At 42.8% G+C, this 17,849-nt stretch overlaps 2 protein-coding genes and 1 non-coding gene across 7 annotated transcripts in view; 1 reads left to right on the top strand and 2 right to left on the bottom strand.

Moving 5' to 3' along the window:
* GSKIP (GSK3B interacting protein) overlaps positions 1-14,798 on the bottom strand; it is a 21,242-nt gene extending 6,444 nt beyond the window's left edge. For 2 of the 5 annotated variants that reach the window (XM_007129514.4, XM_007129517.4), the window contains exon 1: positions 13,983-14,359. The gene's annotated coding sequence lies outside the window, so the exon portion shown is untranslated. Of the gene's footprint in view, positions 1-12,320; positions 12,571-13,982; positions 14,360-14,391; positions 14,547-14,741 lie in introns of those variants that run through there. The other 3 variants (XM_007129515.2, XM_028496372.2, XM_024131063.3) reach the window with 3 other exon arrangements.
* On the bottom strand, positions 13,742-13,870 carry LOC112066835 (small nucleolar RNA SNORA27). Its single transcript, XR_002892913.1, has one exon. It is a non-coding gene; the product is annotated as a small nucleolar RNA SNORA27 (small nucleolar RNA).
* A 106-nt stretch (positions 14,799-14,904) lies between the features above and the next one.
* Positions 14,905-17,849, top strand: part of LOC129391359 (autophagy-related protein 2 homolog B-like) — an 11,295-nt gene continuing 8,350 nt past the window's right edge. Inside the window, exon 1 of the mRNA XM_055088505.1 lies at positions 14,905-15,554. Within this exon, the coding sequence (XP_054944480.1) occupies positions 15,393-15,554 (162 nt within the window). The 5' untranslated portion in view covers positions 14,905-15,392. The remainder of the gene's footprint in view (positions 15,555-17,849) is intronic.

Here is a 17,849-nt window from a genome sequence, read left to right as displayed (position 1 = left end):
GGAGGATCCCACATGCCGCGGAGCGGCTGGGCCCGTGAGCCATGGCCGCTGAGCCTGCGCGTCCGGAGCCTGTGCTCCGCAACGGGAGAGGCCGCAGCAGAGGGAGGCCCGCATACCACACACACACACACAAAAAAAAGTAAATTAAGATTTCATTTCTCTGATATGGATTAAGCACCCACTGTCCTAAATGTAGGACGACTGTTCAACTTGTTATGAACATTTATTTGTACTGTTTGTCTATGACCTTACAAATTCCATCCCTTTTTCTAAAGTTACAAGCTTGTGCCCTATCTGTGTGATGTTCAAAATCCTCTAAATTAGTGGTTCTCAATTGTGGCCACAAACCCCATCTGAGAAACTGAATCAAAACCTCTGGGAGATTTTTCTGGGTATTTTTTCAGAGTTTCTGGGTGATTCTACTGCACAGACAATGATCTGAATTATTAGCAAAAATCTTAAGGTGCTAGAGTTCCTATAGCTGCCAGTCATCTGCACATTATAAAAGTCAAAACTATTTGCTAAAAGCAACTTACGATAAACTATGTAAAGCTCTTTCAAAAAACTACATAGCAAACTGGTACAAATAATATAATCCTCCAATCCTATTTCAACTAATGATACGTTTTAAGGGTCCTTTCTCTTGTCTCCCACAGCACTTTACAGGATTCGTCACTCACTACTAACAATACAATTATAAATTTATCAATTATTGCTGGAGGAATTTGTCAGGTAACTGAAATCTAATGTTGACTTAGTATATATGAAAGTGAAAATACTTGATTTTCTACCTTCTCTAGAAATAATCATTATATTCCTTAATATTACACTTGGTTTTATGTATAAGAAATGAGACCACTGCATTTTTTTACAATGTCAGTTTTGAAGAGTTTGAAATGTGACCGTCTACCATAAATCTCTTAACATCCTGAATGCCAAACATCTTTATTTTGCTCAAGTAATCAAGTACCTTAACTACAGATGACAGAAATAATAACTGTCACATGAAAAAGATGTCTATATGAGAAAGCTTGACAAGAGTCAAGCTTTTAAAGAAAGAGTCTAATTCATTGCAACTAGGACCACAGGGATATGATAAGCCAAAGAATCCAATACTAGAATATAAGAAACCCTCACAGGTCAGTAAAGCAGGTCATCAAACTGCGTGTAGCAGTTAGCACTAAGGGGCAAAAAAAGAGAAAGACACCTTTCCTGAGACTGTGAACTTTCAGGAGATTTTTCTCTGAAATGCTTTTGAATGATGCATTAAATAGCAGACACATCCAGAACCTTTGATGATACATAAGAATTGATAGATTTTAGTACTGAAGCATCATACACGTTAACATTTTAAGCTATCATTATTTTAAGGTATTACAATTATCTTTTGTTGGTATGACAAGCTCTTGATTATTTATCAATATCCTTTCCTCTTTCTAACAGCACCCAGATTTTCCAAGAGGAATCATACCTCCCCTTCCCCTATTTTTTTTTTTTAAGTTTTTGGCTGCACCCCACGGCATGTGGGATCTTACTTCCCCAACCAGGGACTGAACCCACGCCTCCTGCATTGGAAGGCAGTCTTAACCACTGGACTGCCCAGGAAGTCCCCCCTTCCCCTACTGAGTAAAGTAACCAAGCAATTTGCGTGAGATTGACCCCAATCCCAGTTGAAGACTGTCCTGAACTTTAACAATACACCGAATTCTTCCTAGTCATTTTATTTTTTAAAAATATTTATTTAATTTTATTTTTTTTTTGCTGCGTCAGGTTTTAGTTGCAGCACCCGTGGTCTTCACTGAGGCATGCGGGATCTTTTGTTGTAGCGCGGGCTTCTCTCTAGTTGTGGCATGCGGGTTTTCTCTCTCTAGTTGTGGCACACAGGCTTCAGGGCGCATGGCCTCTGTAGTTGTGGTGCGCGGGGTCTAGAGTGCATGCACTCTGTAGTTTACGGCACACGGGCTCTCTCATTGAGGCACGCGAGCTCAGTAGTTGTGGCGTGTGGGCTTAGTTGCCCCGTGGCATGTGAGATCTCAGTTCCCTGACCAAGGATCGAACCCATGTCCACAGCACTGGAAGGCGGATTCTTTACCACTGGACCACCAGGGAAGTCCCTTTTCTAGTCACTTTAATGCAGAATAGTTTACAGCACACAGCCCCGGCTGTTCCTGGTAGCCATCCCAAGATGAGGGAAACTCAAGGATGCTGCTGACAATGGGAAAAGAACAGAGCAGAGAGATTCACAGAAATGAAGCCCGAGCCCTGACAGCCGCCCAACCTTTGCACTTTTCAGTTATTGCAGCCAATAAATTCATTATTTTACTGGCAACTGACAGCATACTGACTTAGCAGTCTACCCCAAATAAAAAGCACTCATTAATCTAGCTCTTCAACAGCTTTATAGAAGAGGTTTAAAAAAAAATGGAACCATGATATTTTTGTGCCTGTCATGTAGAAAATGCTTAATAAAAGCTTTGTAGAATGTGAGTATCAACATGTGTATTAGTTTCCTATTGCTGCTGTAACAAATTACCACAAACTTAGTGGCTTAAAACAACACGAATTAATTTTCTTACAATTCTGGACGTGAGAAATCTAAAATCAAGATGTTAGCAAGGCTGCATTCCTTTTGAAGCCTTCAGGGGAGAATCTGTTTCCTTGCCTCTCCAGCTTCCAGAAGTCTCCCGCATTCCTTGGCCCATGGTCCCTTCTTCCTCCACCTTCAAAAAGCACATCACTCCAATCTCTGGTTCTGTGGTCACATTATCTCCTTTTTCTGACTCTTGGCACCTGCACTCCCTTTCAGAAGGACCTTTGTGATTGATTATATTGGACCCACTTGAACATTCCAGGATAATTTCCCCGCCCAAGGTCCTTAACTTGAACAAACCTGCAAAGTTCCTTTTGCCATATAAGGTATTGATAATATATTCACAGTTTCTGGGGATTAGGACATGGACGTCTTTGGAGGGGGGGGTCATTACTCTGCCTACCAGTGTCTATATCCTATCAGCAGGGAAAGGAGTATAAAGGTAGTCAAAGAGACTTCATTTCCTGACTTTCCTTTTTGGAACAGTCATAATTTACTTTTAAAAGGAGGTCCAGTGTACCTGTCAAGCTCACTGCCTTCTTTGGAAAGGTTCCTTAGTCACAGGTTTCATGATTTGTATTCTGTAACTCCAGCACCGTGATACAGCAAAATGAACTGGCTTTGGGTGTTTTAATTAAAGTCACCATTTCGAAGCTGGCAAGGGGTTTATGAATTGTCTTGAATCAAGAGCTCTGTCCAACTACCCGATTCTGGATGGTGACTGGCTCATCCAATCAGATCCTCTTTTGAGGAGTATGAACACAGAGCCGAAAAACATGAATTCAGTGTGTGATGAAAGCAGCTACAGAAGCAAAGCAGGGAGCAACTGGGTAGCCTTACCAATGGGGCACTAGAGAAGTGGTTGCTATACTTTGGTTATTCACCCCAATAACTAAAAATATTTTCAGCAGATACCTCATCATATGTATATTTATTTACATATAATATCACAATTAGCATACCAAAATACATAAATATGAATTTAAAGAGAAGGTAAAATATGAAATATAAGCTTATTTTCTTCTTACTTCTCAATGGATTATCTTGTGTACCCAACTGTAGAAGCCTGCACCATTGAGGATGGGGACATATACGTCCATGTTGGTGATGGCACAACTGCTAAAATTACTAATGAAACATTAGAGATGCTGTCAGGTTACCAGAATGGTTGACTCATCAATGTGATTCCTGTAAAGATCCCTGGATTCTTCTGTAGGCAAAACAACTTATCATTGTATGAGAAATTCTAGACCAGTAGAACTCTGTGCAATGATGGAAATGTTCTTTATCTATGCTGTCCAATACAGTAGCTACTAGGCACATGTGGCTATTAAGCACTTGAAGTTTCGCTAGAGTGACTGAGGAACTGAATTTCAAATTTTATTTAATTTTCATTCATCTAAATTTAAAAAGCTAGTGGCTACTGTATCACATAGCACAGGACTTTGTGAATACTTGTGGATAATATAATGAACTGAGTTTATATTACTGTTGAAAAAAATCAATAGATATAAAGGTACTAAATTCAGCTTATTTTATATGAGTACCAAGATTTGGAAATAGGTATGTTAGAAGATCTACTTTGAGTTTTAGCTAATCTATGGAGGGAAATTAACTGTCAGTGTTTCATTGGTAAAAACCAATGAATTACTTCTATTTTTTAATCTTTTCAATTTAGACTCTAAGTTTATATATCCAGCACTTTTCTAAGCATTAGAATACTAATTAAGTATGTTTACTGGTAGTTTACAGCCTAATTTGGGAAGTAAGACAGGCACATGAAATATGTACACAAATATTAATGCCATGCACATGAATCATAACATAAAAAATGTATAATTAGAGAAAACAATATGTCTTGGTCCTACTACAAACTTACCACTACACTTGTATAAACTTGGGCTGGCCATGTAACCTCACTGGTTTTCTCACTTACAGAATAAGGGGGAATGAACGGGAACTTCTTTACTGCTCTTGAGAGCTCTGACATTCCATGATTTATGACATAATCGTTAGTTACTATGGGGCTTGACTCATGGAACAGATCAGTCAAAATTGGGCTTGAATAAGCACAGATGAAAAGTTATGGATAAGCAGAGAAGACTTGAGAGTTGTGAAGGAGTCTTCAGAGGGAACAATGCATAAACAAGGTCCAGGGTGTGGCAGGAATTTAAGGAAACTAGACTAGGTAGTCCACTACAAGGAAAATGCTAAGAGAATAACAGATAGGAATGGCCCAATGTGACAAGGTGCTAATACCTAGACAACAGAATTTGATTTTGATGCAATAGACTGCTTTAAGCTCTTGAGAATGGGAAGAGCAATGTTTTTATATTTAAAGTAGGTTCCTTGTAGGTAGTATATAGTTTGGTCCTGCGTTTTCATCCAATCTGATAATCTCTACCTTTTAATTGGAGTGTTTAGACCATTTATGTTTAATATGATTACTATGATTATTGATATGATTACTATGATTGATGTGGTTACTATCTTGCTGTTTGTTTTCTATTTGTCCCATCTGTACCTTATTCCCTTTTCCTTATTTTTCTACTTTTGGACTGACCATTTTTTAGGATTCTTTTTTACATCCTTTGGTGGCTTATTGACTCTTTGTTGAACGTTTTTCGTGGTTGCTTTAGAGTTTATAGTATACATCTTTAATTTATCACACCTTCAAGTATTCTTATACCACTTCATGCATAATATAAGAACCTTACAAGAGTATATTATACAGTCTTTGTGCTATTTTTGTCATACATTTTACTTCTACATATGTTAGAAACTTCATAATACATGTTATTTTTGCTTTATTATTATTGTTTTTTGTTTGTTTGTTTGTTTTTTTGCAGTACACAGGCCTCTCACTGCTGTGGCCTCTCCCCTTGTGGAGCACAGGCTCCGGACGCACAGGCTCAGCGGCCATGGCTCACGGGCCCAGCCGCTCCGCGGCATGTGGGATCTTCCCGGACCGGGGCACGAACCCTCGTCCCCTGCATCGGCAGGAGGATTCTCAACCACTGCGCCACCAGGGAACACCTATTATTGTTTTTAACAGTGTTTTTTTGTTTGTTTGTTTTTCGGCCACACATCATGGCTTGCAGGATCTCAGTTCCCTGACCAGGGATTGAACCCAGGCCACAGTAGTGAAAGCCTGGAATTGTAACCACTAGGCCACCAGGGAATTCCCATTATTTTTGCTTTAAATAGCCAGTTACTTTTCAAAGAGACTTAGGTAATAAAAATGCATTTTATATTTAACTATATGGTTACTATTTCTGATGCTCATTTCTTTGTGTTGATCTACATCTGCATCTATGATCTGTATAATTTTTCTTCTGCCTGATGATTTCCTTAAACATTTCCTGTAGTGTAGGTCTGCTTCTGACGAATTCTTTCAGCTTTTCTATGTCTGAACAAGTCTTCCTATCATTTTCATTTTTTTTTTATAAACTTATTTTATTTATTTATTTTTGGCTGCACTGGGTCTTCGTTGCTGCGCGCAGGCTTTCTCTAGTGGCGACAAGCAGGGGCTACTCTTCATTGCAGTGCGCAGGCTTCTCATTGCAGTGGCTTCTCTTGTTGCAGAGCACAGGCTCTAGGCGAACGGGCTTCAGTAGTTGTAGGATGCAGGCTCAGAAGTTGTGGCTCATAGGCTCTAGAGTGCAGGCTCAGCAGTTGTGGCACATGGGCTTAGCTGCTCCACGGCATGTGGGATCTTCCCGGACCAGGGCTCGAACACGTGTCCCCTGCAATTGGCAGGCAGATTCTTAACCACTGTGCCACCAGGGAAGCCCCACTTTCATTTTTAAAAGATATTTTTGCTGGGTATAGAATTCTAGGCTGACTTTTTTTCTTTCAAGAAAAAATGTTTCCTTCAAGAAAAAAAGCAAAGATGTTTCTCTACCGTCATCTTATTTGCACTGCTTCCCATGAGAAATCTGATGTCATTGTTATCTTTGTTCCTCTTGGTGTAGTTTTTCTTCATGTTTCTTTTGCTTGGGGTTCATTGAGCCTCTTGCATCTGTGGGTTCATAGATTTTAGCAAATTTGGAAAAATTTTGGCCATTATTTCTTCTAACATTTATTTGTCTCTCCTCTCTTTGGGGAGTCCAATTTCATGAATATTAGTCCAAGTGAAGTCGTCCTACCCCTATGCTCATTTTTTCACTCTTTTCCTTTTTGTGTTTACTTTGAATAGTTTCTATTGCTATTTAAAGTTCTTTTCTAATCTTTTCTTTGCTGTATCTAATCTCTTATACTTGGGTTCTTCTTTAAAAAACATATTTTTCATGTCTCTACTTCATTTGCTCAATCTTTTCTCTAATTTTTTTAAACATATGGAATAATTATAATAAATGTTTAATGTCACTGTTATTTCTGGGTTAGTTTCAATTGATAGATTTTTTTCTAATCGTTATGGGTTGCATACTGTTTCTTTGCATGCCTGATATTTTTTGATTGGATACCAGACTAAGTAGATTTTACCTTGCATGGTGCTTGATATTTTTATATTCCTATAAATATTACTGAGTATTGCCCTGGGATGTAGTTATCTGGTAAAAGCTTGATCCTTTCAGGTCTTGCTTTCAGGCTTTTTAAGGCAGTATCAAAACTCATTTAGTCTCTGGTTAATTTTTTTCCCAACTAGAGGCAAAACCTTTCTGAGCACTCTACCGGATGGCCTTTGAATTATGAGATTTTTCATTCTGGGTGAGAGGAACTGGAACTACCACTGGTCCTGTCTGAGCTCTAAAAGTTCCTCTAATTCTTTTGGGTAGTCTCTTCCCCAGCCCTGGGGAGTTTCCTCACAACTATGTGTTGATCAGTATTCAGCTGCAGACTGGAGGGGGATCCTCTGTATATATCCACGGCTCTAAGAAGCTCTCTACCTTCTGGTACTCTGTCCTAGCTGCCTTGGCCTTCCTGGAATCCTAGCTTCTTACCCTCAATTCAGGTAGACTGCCAGTTCTACCTGGGTTTCTCCTCCCAAGGCCATGCCTAGAAATTCTCTCCAGGCAATAATCTGGGGCAACAGTTTGCATCCTGTCTCTCAGGGATCACTGTCCTTCACTGCCTAATGTCCAAAGTCTTAAAACCATTGTTTTATGTATTTTTGCCCACTTTTTTTTGTTGTTTCAGGTGGAAGGGTAAATCTGGTCCCTGTTACTCTATCTTAGCCAGAAGTGGAAAGCTTATTAACCAGTTTTCAGCTAATTCTGGAATCTTATTTCATCAGTTTTTCTTTCATTGATTTTGGTCTCTCCTATATTACTTTGAATCAACTTCACCATCTTGTTGGTTCTTTCATTAATGAGTTAAACACATTTTTGACACATGCTTACTATATGTTTATATAAGACTCACGTTTTTAACTTAAAAAATTGTATTTTGACACTACTTTCAGACTTTGAATCCTTCCAAATTCAGTTTGGACACATCTGTTTCAGGATTCTGTATCTGATCTCAAGGTAGAGTTAATCACTATATCCTCCTTCCTTAGAATTTGTTTTGATACTTCTGTACTTATCATACCTCACTGCAAATGAAGGTCTGTGGTGTCCATATCACCAGCACAGTGTCTGGCATAAAGCAGGTCTTCACTGAATACTTTCTGAGTGAATAAACCAAAGGAAAAATACTAACTTTCTGCTTCTCAAGCTGTAGGACTCAGCTCTGTGACATGGGGCATACAAAGCTACAGGATAAACATGATAGACACTCCTGGAAAATACACATCACTGCTAGAGTAACAATATTATGACGTATGATGCAAAATTACATATAATTTTAAAGCAAATGGCAGCCTCAAGCCATGTCCTCTTTAGATTATGTTTCCCCACCCCTAGGGTTTCCTTTGCCTCTGACTGAAATATATGAGTGAAAAATAAGTAAGTGAAGGACTGCTTTAACTCAAGGAATTAACTTAAAAAGCTGAAAATTCCAGGCACTGGGTCTGGGGGTATAAAGTTAATAGGCAGAGGTTGGAGCTGGTGGAAGACTGGAATGTTAGTACTGGGTTGGACCTTCTCTAAGTCTTTATAGCTCTTCCCACTTCAGTTATAATAATGCTCTTTATTAAAAGTTAAGGTAATTATTGATAGCTCTTACTTCTGTTGGTATAATTTGGAGGCTGTGTTAGTGTTTTTGGAGGATTCATGAAACTGGTTATCAAGATACTGATTACTAAGTCCTTCATTCTCTATTTCTTAATTTTTTATATTCTAATTTTCTATGGCAGAAAAATGTATTATGTTTGTAATAAGACAAAAAACTTTAAAAAATGTGATGTATTAGAAAGTATGAGGTGTAGGAAGCAGAAACATTTTTCTTCTTAGAGAAGCCAGACTACTTAGTGTTTTTTTTTTTTTTTTTTTTTTTTGGGCTGCATTGGGTCTTCGTTGCTGTGTGTGGGCTTTCTCTAGTTGTGGTGAGCGGGGGCTACTCTTTGTTGCAGTGTGCGGGCTTCTTGTTGTGGAGCACGGGCTCTAGGCGCACGGGCTTCAGTAGTTGCGGTGCGTGGCCTCAGTAGTTGCGGCACGTGGGCTCTAGGGTGCATGGGCTTCAGTAGTTGTGGCACGCGGGCTCAGCAGCTGTGGCTTGTGGGCTCTACAGTGCAGGCTCAGTAGTTGTGGCGCACGGGCTTAGTCGCTCCTCGGCATGTGGAATCTTCCCAGACTAGGGATCGAACCTGTATCCCCTGCACTGGCAGGCAGATTCTTAACCACTGCACCACCAGGGAAGTCCTAAGATAGTTAAAGTAACCGGCAGCTTCAGTTTCAAATGAAATGAGAGCTTTGAATTTATCTGCATTTCACACTACTGTTTTGAAAGTAAAGATGAATAAAGTTGATTAATTCCCAACATTTAGAATTCAGGTAAAGCTAAAGCTAGTTTAAACTTTATTTTCTGTAACACATAACATTTAATGTTTTCAATAGCTCTGAGATGCTTATTTTGAAATTAAAAATTTTAAATCAGAATCCTTTGCAGCATTACAAACATACATTACTTGTAATTCAAATAAAAAGGGCTTATCTTTCCATTTGTACACTGATTTATAAAATTACTCTGCACCCCACTTTCAACAAAGACACACATACACAACCTAGTAATAACAAATCAAGCCACCAGAATTGTATTGTGCTTCAGCTGATTAAAGAGGAAGGTGATGGTGAAGAAACATATAATGTTCATTTGAGAAGTCTTTTTTTTCTTTTAAAGATTTAATTGGCTTTGTTAGGCAGTTCATGAATCGGGCAGAATCCCATCTGGCGACTAGAAGGGTACTCCTCCTAGAAGTTTTTTAAACTGTAAAAAATAGGCAAGAACACTACAACCCTGTAAACAACCTTTCCTTTGAAACCAGAAATAGTAAATGAGATTCTAAGACTAAAAAATTGAATGCTTAAGAACGAAAACCAAAATAACTCCAGGAATTAGTTTTTTGTTTCTATACAACCCACTAGGTTATACAGAGGATTTGGTATTATATTTAATATAAGGTACATTCTAACCAACATAAATCAATATCTAAAGAGATATGAAATACAAAACCTCTTTGTTTTCCATTTAAACTCTAAATTGGCTCTCTACCAGACTCTGAGCAATATTCTGTTGCCAGCACCTTCAAAAATTGGAATACCTTATGGTTGCTTTTAGTTATTCTGGTAGATTGCATCACCTTGCAAAAAGTTTCCAAATGATTCCTTATAACATCATCCATAAATTATTTAGGAACCGCTCTTACTTCATCTGTTGGTATAATTTTTGGAATGTGTTAGTGGTTTGGGGAGAATTCATGAATTAGTTATCAAGATATTGTTCACTAAATTCTTTATTCTCTATTTCTTAATTTAGTAGACTTTGTTTTGTTTCACAAATTTACAGCATGAAAGAGCTAGCAAAAGACTAGATTTGTCCTTGATGACAAAAGAATGGGCGTAGAAAGACATACGACTGTCTGCATGTCTACAGCATGGCAAAAGAACAGAGCCAGAATGATTTCAAGAGCGGTATACAGATGTCAAATTTACATTTTGAAAGAAAGTTCGATTTTTCAGTTGCCATTACAACAGTTAGCTGAGGGCTAGAATGTAGTATCTTAATGATGATTACAGTTGACCCTTGAACAACACAGGTTTGAACTGCACAGGTCCACTTATGCGTAGATTTTTTTCAATAGTAAATACTACAGTATTACACTATCCATGTTGATTGCATTGGCGGATGTGGAATTGCGTATATGCAGGGCTGACTATAAGTTGTACGTGGATTTTCAGTTTTGGGGGGGGTTTGGCGTCCTTAACCCCAGAGTTGTTCAAGGGTCAACTGTACCTTTATTTGTATCATACATCGTAGTCTGGAAAATCCTCTCAATGTGAACAAGAAGTGGCCATATGGTGTGATGGTTAGGGCTCTTTTTTTTTTTTTTTTTTTTTTTTTTGCGGTACGTGGGCCTCTCACTGTTGTGGCCTCTCCCATTTCGGAGCACAGGCTCCGGACGCGCAGGCTCAGTGGCCATGGCTCAGGGGCCCAGCCACTCTGCGGCATGTGGGATCTTGCTGGACTGGGGCACGAACCCGCGTCCCCTGCCTCGGCAGGCGGACTCTCAACCACTGCGCCACCAGGGAAGCCCTAAAGGGCTCTTTTGAACAGACTGATCAGGGCTAGAATCTCAGCTCTGCCACTTACTCTGTGACTTGGGGCAAGATATCTTAATCCCTCTAGTCACACACATTCTGCCTCCCTAAAATGAAGCTAACAGGAGCATCTACCTTAAAGGGATCCCGAGAGAACTAAATGAGTGAATATATGGAAAACACTTAGCATGGTGCTGGACACGCAATAAGCTCAAGAAATATTATCTGTTAATTGTTAAAAATAGAGTATTTAAATATCTTTAAAGAAGAAAGACTAACCTCTGACCTAAGCCCTTTGACTCCAAGTTCCGTGCTCTTTACAGTATGTGGAGTGGCTGCAGCTGCGGCCTTTCACAGCTCTGAGAAGCATGAGACGCAGGAACACTATTATCTTATTCCTGTTACCTCAGGCACAAGTCTTAAAAGGACAACAACATCTCAGCTTTTCTTTTATTTCACATGTTAACATGGATTTCTTTCATGGATGATTTTTTGACATGACCCATTCAGCCTCTGGTATATAGCCTCTAACCTGTCATTTCAAATCTTTTCTAGAATTTTTCAGAAGTTGACAATGTTTGGTTGGTAATTACCTTCATCGTCCTCCCTTAGTTAATGTTAGCTGTTAACATTTTGTGATAGTACTTTGTCTTTGATAAAACACAAAACGCTGTTAGGATGAGTCTGTACCCTATTTGAGCTAGAGGTATAATAATGACAGATCCCAAACCTTAACAATTTATGCTGAATTTCTCCTAGAAAGCATAAAACGTACCTGGCAACACACTTAAGACTGTGAAGGGAGCATGTTTGTTTTTACAAAATCTTCTAATTTTTATTTCCCTTTTCTGATATTTGAAATTTCACACATTCTATGGTCAGTCTGAATGTAATTCCATATTCCAAAAGAAATCACTTACTTAACATTCCAACTAGAAAAGAAGTCAACTGTACTCATTCATCAAAAGCCTGGTTCACACCTTCCAAGGTCTAGTCTAATTCCCTGCCAGATTGGATCCCAGTTTCATACCACTTTATTCACACTCTTTTTATGGTAAGCATTATAATTATTCATAAACATGGCTTATTACCTTCCAAATATATCCAGAATCCAACTGCTGTTTCCCATCTTCGCTTCTATCACTCTAGTCCAAGCCACTGTCATCTCTGCCTGTATTACTGCAGTATCTTTCTAACTGGTCTTGCTTTTCCACCTTTGGTCCTCTCACCCCCACAAAAGTCTATTCTCAGCACGGCAGTTAGCATGATCCTGTAAAAATTTTGGCCAGATTATGGCACTGCTTTCCTCAAACCCATTCACCGACTGAATAAAAAGGCAAAGTCCTTATAGTGGCCTACAAGGCCCTATATGACCCCTCCCCCCGCAAACCCCCAGCTTCTCCTCTTTCCTTCACTCCCTCCTGACGTTCCTTGAACTCGCTAAGCATGCTCTTGCCATGGGCCTTGCGCTCTGCTGTTCCCCCTGCCTAGAAAACTCTTGCAGGTATTCACTTGCCTTGCTCCCCAGCTTTCCCTAAGTCTCTGCTAAAATGTCACCTACTAAACAAGAGAGGCCTTCCTTTATCCCCTATATAAAAGTGGCACATCTCTCTGCTCTCCATTCCCTTTATATTACTTTATTTTTTTTCTACAGCACTTATCACCACATGGCATATGACATGTTTGATTACTGTTTTGTTTCCCCTCCTTTCAATAAAATGTAAGCACTCCATGAGGGCAGGGACTTAATCTGGTCACTGCTGTATCCCCAGTACCTAGAACAATCCCTGGCACATAGCAGGCAATCAGTAAATATTTACTGAATAAAGGAGTGACCCCTTCACTACAGAACATAAGCTCCTTGAATTCCTCTTTACCTTTTTCACATCACCAACTGTGGAGACTTTCATTCAAAGGACCCTTAACAAACATTTAAACGTGAATGAAGAGCAAGGGAACTGAAGTTACCAAGAATGCTTGGGACAAGTCTACAAAGAATGAGGGGTAGCAACAACCCCAGCGCCTGCGTACAGTGGAAAGCACCCTGGTTCCAAAATGCGAAGGTGGCTGTGGGAGGGGCACCAGAGCTTTCTCCACCTGCCAACACTGTGGGCTCTGTTAGTATTTCTAAGGCACTCGTGAAAGTTATCAACATACAAACAAAATCTTCTCAACCCGGTCGTCTTAATTCACTATTTTTTTTTCTTTCGACAGTTTCATTTATTAACTAACCATGAACCTTTTTACCCACAGATAGGATAAATCAACAAAGTGTTGGCAAATTTAAAATCATTTACTAAATCTTACTGAACGGGGCCTTGAGGCAAACATCTCCACTTTTAAGCTCTCTTCTAATGATGTGACAGATTCAATTATTTGGTAGAAATACCAAATAATTTAAGCAAAACCGGACGGCTAATAAAATTTACAACTTTAATTAAACTTTATACACTCCGAATACTAGAACTGCTTAGTGACAAACTCCACAAGACTTCCCAGTAAGCTTATTACAGTTTGTTTCCTCTGACAGGTTACAAGACAAACACCCAGTGTGCCTGAGTTTTAAAAGGGTATTTCCTTTGCTCCCCCGGAATAACCAAGAAAGACAGAGGAGTCCAACTGGTAAAGCGAAAGGCGGGTTTAATTCACTATTCTTGATTAAACTGGATGTATCGGGACTCCGCTGGTTCCCTACGGATACCGTTTAAGCTTCCTAACAATATTTGGAGATAAGATATTACTAATGTGCTCACAGTTGGCGAAGACTCCGAGAGGGAAGCGGCCGCTGCGACGGGGCTCGGCGAATGAGCGCCAGGGGCGGGATTCCAACCCAGGACCCTCGGCTTCCGGGCCACGGAACACCGGCACGCCCGCCTTCTCGGGGGTGGACCAAGTTAAGAGCCGGCTCCGCCTCTACAGGAGTTGCCTCCTAAAAGGCAGAAACACGGCTGCGCAGATTCCCAAAGCCGCACAAGTACTTTGCCCAGGTTTCCGCGGGGTCGGAAGGTTCTGGTATCGATCAGAGAGAGCAGTTCTGCCCACAAATGCCTAGAAAGCTCAAGTGTCTTGGTCGCTGGCGCAGCACACGCAGGATGAATAAAGCGCTTTGGAAACTGCAAGCCTCTAGACAGACAGCGAAGCTGAAGCTCCGGAAAACAATACCTGAATGAGGCGGGCGACGAATAACTTGCTGACTATGGGTACCGTCCAATACGGGGGGGTGGGCGTGCGGGGGGGACAGGGATGCTCGAGAGGGGCTGCAGCCCTCCCCGTAGAGCCGGCGGCGTCCGAGCGCCCGTTTCCGGGGTCGGGGTCTAAGCTGCCCAGGACGGCCCAGGCCGGATCCGCCCCCAGACCCCTCCCCCTCTCAGCCCGGGCACCGGGCCACTTCTGCCGTCGCCCCTCACGGCCCGGCCTGCAGAGCCACGTCCGGCTCAGAGGGCCCCCAGCTCGCCCTCGAATCCCCCTCGACCCCCGGCCGGCCTCCCGCCGCCTGCCCCGCGACTGCTCACCTGCGCACGCCCCACGTCCTCTTCTTACTCCCTCCCCAGGCTTCCGGAAGCGACCTGCGGCGCCGCCCCCTCTCCTCCCCGCCCTCGCCCCGCCCCCTCGGGGCTGGAACTGCCCCCTTCCGGGCCATTTTCCCCGCCTCCTTCGGCCCCCAGTGTGGCGTCACTTCCGCCTTGCCCGGCCGCGCGTTGAAGTGCGGGACTCGCGGACGCGCTCCGCTGGTAGCGTCCTGCAGTCGGGAGCGCGCCCTGTGGATGACAACAAATTCGTCGCGCAGCGGCGGTGGAGGTGTCCGCCTCAGCCCCGGCCTCAGGCCCTGCCGTCTCCACGCGTGATCTCTTGCATCCTCTCTCTGGGCCGACTAGGACCCCCTCGGAAGCCCCCGGGCTTGGGGTGACAGGGACTCCTCCGCGCCTTGTCCCCGCCAGGCCTAGCGTGAGCGGCGCGGCACAGGTGATGGGGTCTCCCTGAGGGATTCCCGGCGCCGAGCGGGCATGGAGGGGCCTCCCCGGGCTTAGGCTTCGCCGCGGCCTGGGCTCGCCGGCCGGGACCTGAGACGCCGCCGCAGCCACAGCAGCGGCCTGGAGCCGGAGCCTGGGCCCCCAGGCCGGAGCCGTCCGCAGCCCCCGCCGGCCCAGCTGCCAACCCTCGTCATGCCTTGGCCGTTTTCGGAGTCCATCAAGAAGAGGGCCTGTCGGTACCTCCTGCAGAGGTACCTGGGCCACTTTCTGCAGGAGAAGCTGAGCCTGGAGCAGCTCAGTCTGGACCTGTACCAGGGCACCGGGTCCCTCGCCCAAGTTCCCTTGGACAAATGGGTAAGAGCTGCCGGCGGCCAGCCGGGCGGGACTCAGTCTTCTCTTTAGCAAGATTCGAACGAGTGTCATCCAAGATTGGTGACGTTCAGTCCCTCCCTGGGGATTGTTTGGCTCCAGGTGGGGCAGTACTCCGAGAAATGTGTTCAAGTGTCGTGTAATCTGTTTCTAGCAAGTTTGCGCTCCCACATCACGTGTTCCAGAAACTTAACAGAGGTAATGGAGTCTACGCTGTGGGAATCAGCGGAGTCAGTGGTTTGGGCGGGGGTGGGTGTCTGTGAATCTGGCTGAAAGGGGTCCATGGAAGGAGGTGATCAGTGCTGCCCCTTTGGGTTCTGTGCAAACAAGTCATATTTCATGGGATGACACTCTGGAAGATTAAGGATGAGGAGGACCTTTGGGGATGTCAGAATGCCTAGGTATTCATTTATTTACTTGGGTTTGGTTACTTGCACACCGCGGCCTCCGTACAGCGTTTGGCATCTGGAAGAAAGTTAGGTGAAGGCCTCCTCTGCCGGTTTGCCTGCTTTTGCTTGATACTGTGTGTAGAAGGCCAGTAGGTGAACGGTAGTGTGGCTCTAATAGTGCTGCTTGGTTGTGCCTGTTCGCTTCACGTGACAGATCGTAACAGCGGGTGTTGCAAAAGCGCTGAAGCTGCAGCGTTCAGACATTTAAAAACCTGTTTTCCGCTTGTCATCCAGAGGTTGTGAGTTGACTCGTCTTAACAGGTGCTTCATGTATAGTTGAACCTGCATCTGTATGTTTTCAGTGCATAGTATTTTACTTCATGTGTATTCAGCCTTCAGTTTGGCAAGACTGGAGTGGCTCTCCCATTTCCCCCAACTCTTTATTTGTTCCACTAGAGTTTGCGGCTTACAGTTTGTGTTGGTTGTACCATTCTAAAGTATTACTATTCTGAAAGCATTCCAACACGGTTTACATTTAGGAAATCATCAATATAGGTAACTTTCCTGTGGTAGCTGGGCAAAACAAAAGGAAATATTTTTTTCTTGATTTAAGCTGCGTAAAAGGCTTGTGTTTTCTTTTTGTTTTTCTTTTATGTAAAAGTATTTTAACAGAGTAGTGACTTCTTTAGCCGTAGAAACCTGAAAAACTCAAATTATGGTGACACCTTACTATGACCCTTAAATTAACTTGTACTGGTATAAATAAGCATGCAATTTTATCAGCAAGTGGACGACCTAAACTAGGGGGAGTATACAGGATAGTGGGAAAAACCTTGGCTTGAGTAGCAGAAGGGCCTAGTCCCACCCCAGGCTAACCCATGCTGTCACAGATAGCCAAGTGACATTGGACATAGTAATCCGCCCGAGTTCGGTAAACATTAATGGAGTATCCACTCCACGCCAGGCACTGTGGCAGGGTACTGCATTGCTGTAATTCTTACCAAAAGATAAGGATTCTGATGGGTATTTTAAAATTCATTGAGGGCTTCCCTGGTGGCGCAGTGGTTGAGATCTGCCTGCCGATGCAGGGGACACGGGTTCGAGCCCCGGTCTGGGAAGATCCCACATGCCGCAGAGCGGCTGGGCCCGTGAGCCACAACTGCTGAGCCTGCGCGTCTGGAGCCTGTGCTCCGCAACAAGAGAGGCCGCGATAGTGGGAGGCCCGCGCACCGCGATGAAGAGTGGCCCCCGCTTGCCACAGCTGGACAGAGCCCTCGCACAGAAACGAAGACCCAACACAGCAAAAATAAATAAATAAATAATATTTTAAAAAAATTCATTGACCCATAAGTCTTTCCTTTTGGTACAGTTATGAATAGACTGTCTCGAAGGAGGAGGGTTGGATATCTATTAACAGTCTTTTTTGGGTTGAATGACTTGGCTGCATTATTCTTTTTAAATTATTATTTATTTATTGAAGTGTAGTTGATTTACAATGTTGTGCGTATGCATTATTCTCTTTTTTTAAATTAATTAATTTATTTTTGGCTGCATTGGGTCTTTGCTGCTGAGCGCGGGCTTTCTCTAGTTGTGGCCAGTGGGAGCTACCCTTTGTTGTGCTGTGTGAGCTTTTCATTGGGGTGGCTTCTCTTGTTGCAGAGCATGGGCACACGGGCTTCAGTAGTTGTGGCACGTGGGCTTAGTAGTTGTGGCTGGCGGGCTCTAGAACTCAGGCTCAGTAGTTGTGGCGCACCGGCTTAGTTGCTCCGCGGCATGTGGGGTCGTCCCGGACCAAGGCTCGAACCCGTGTCCCCTGCATTGGCAGGCGGATTCTTAACCACTGCGCTACCAGGGAAGCCCCTGCATTATTCTTTTTTTTTTTTTTTTTTTT

This window comes from Physeter macrocephalus, chromosome 11, assembly GCF_002837175.3.
Source record: "Physeter macrocephalus isolate SW-GA chromosome 11, ASM283717v5, whole genome shotgun sequence".
Taxonomy (NCBI): Eukaryota; Metazoa; Chordata; class Mammalia; order Artiodactyla; family Physeteridae; genus Physeter; species Physeter macrocephalus.
Note: the sequence above shows the minus strand (reverse complement) of the source record. Positions and strands in the feature narration are given on the sequence as shown.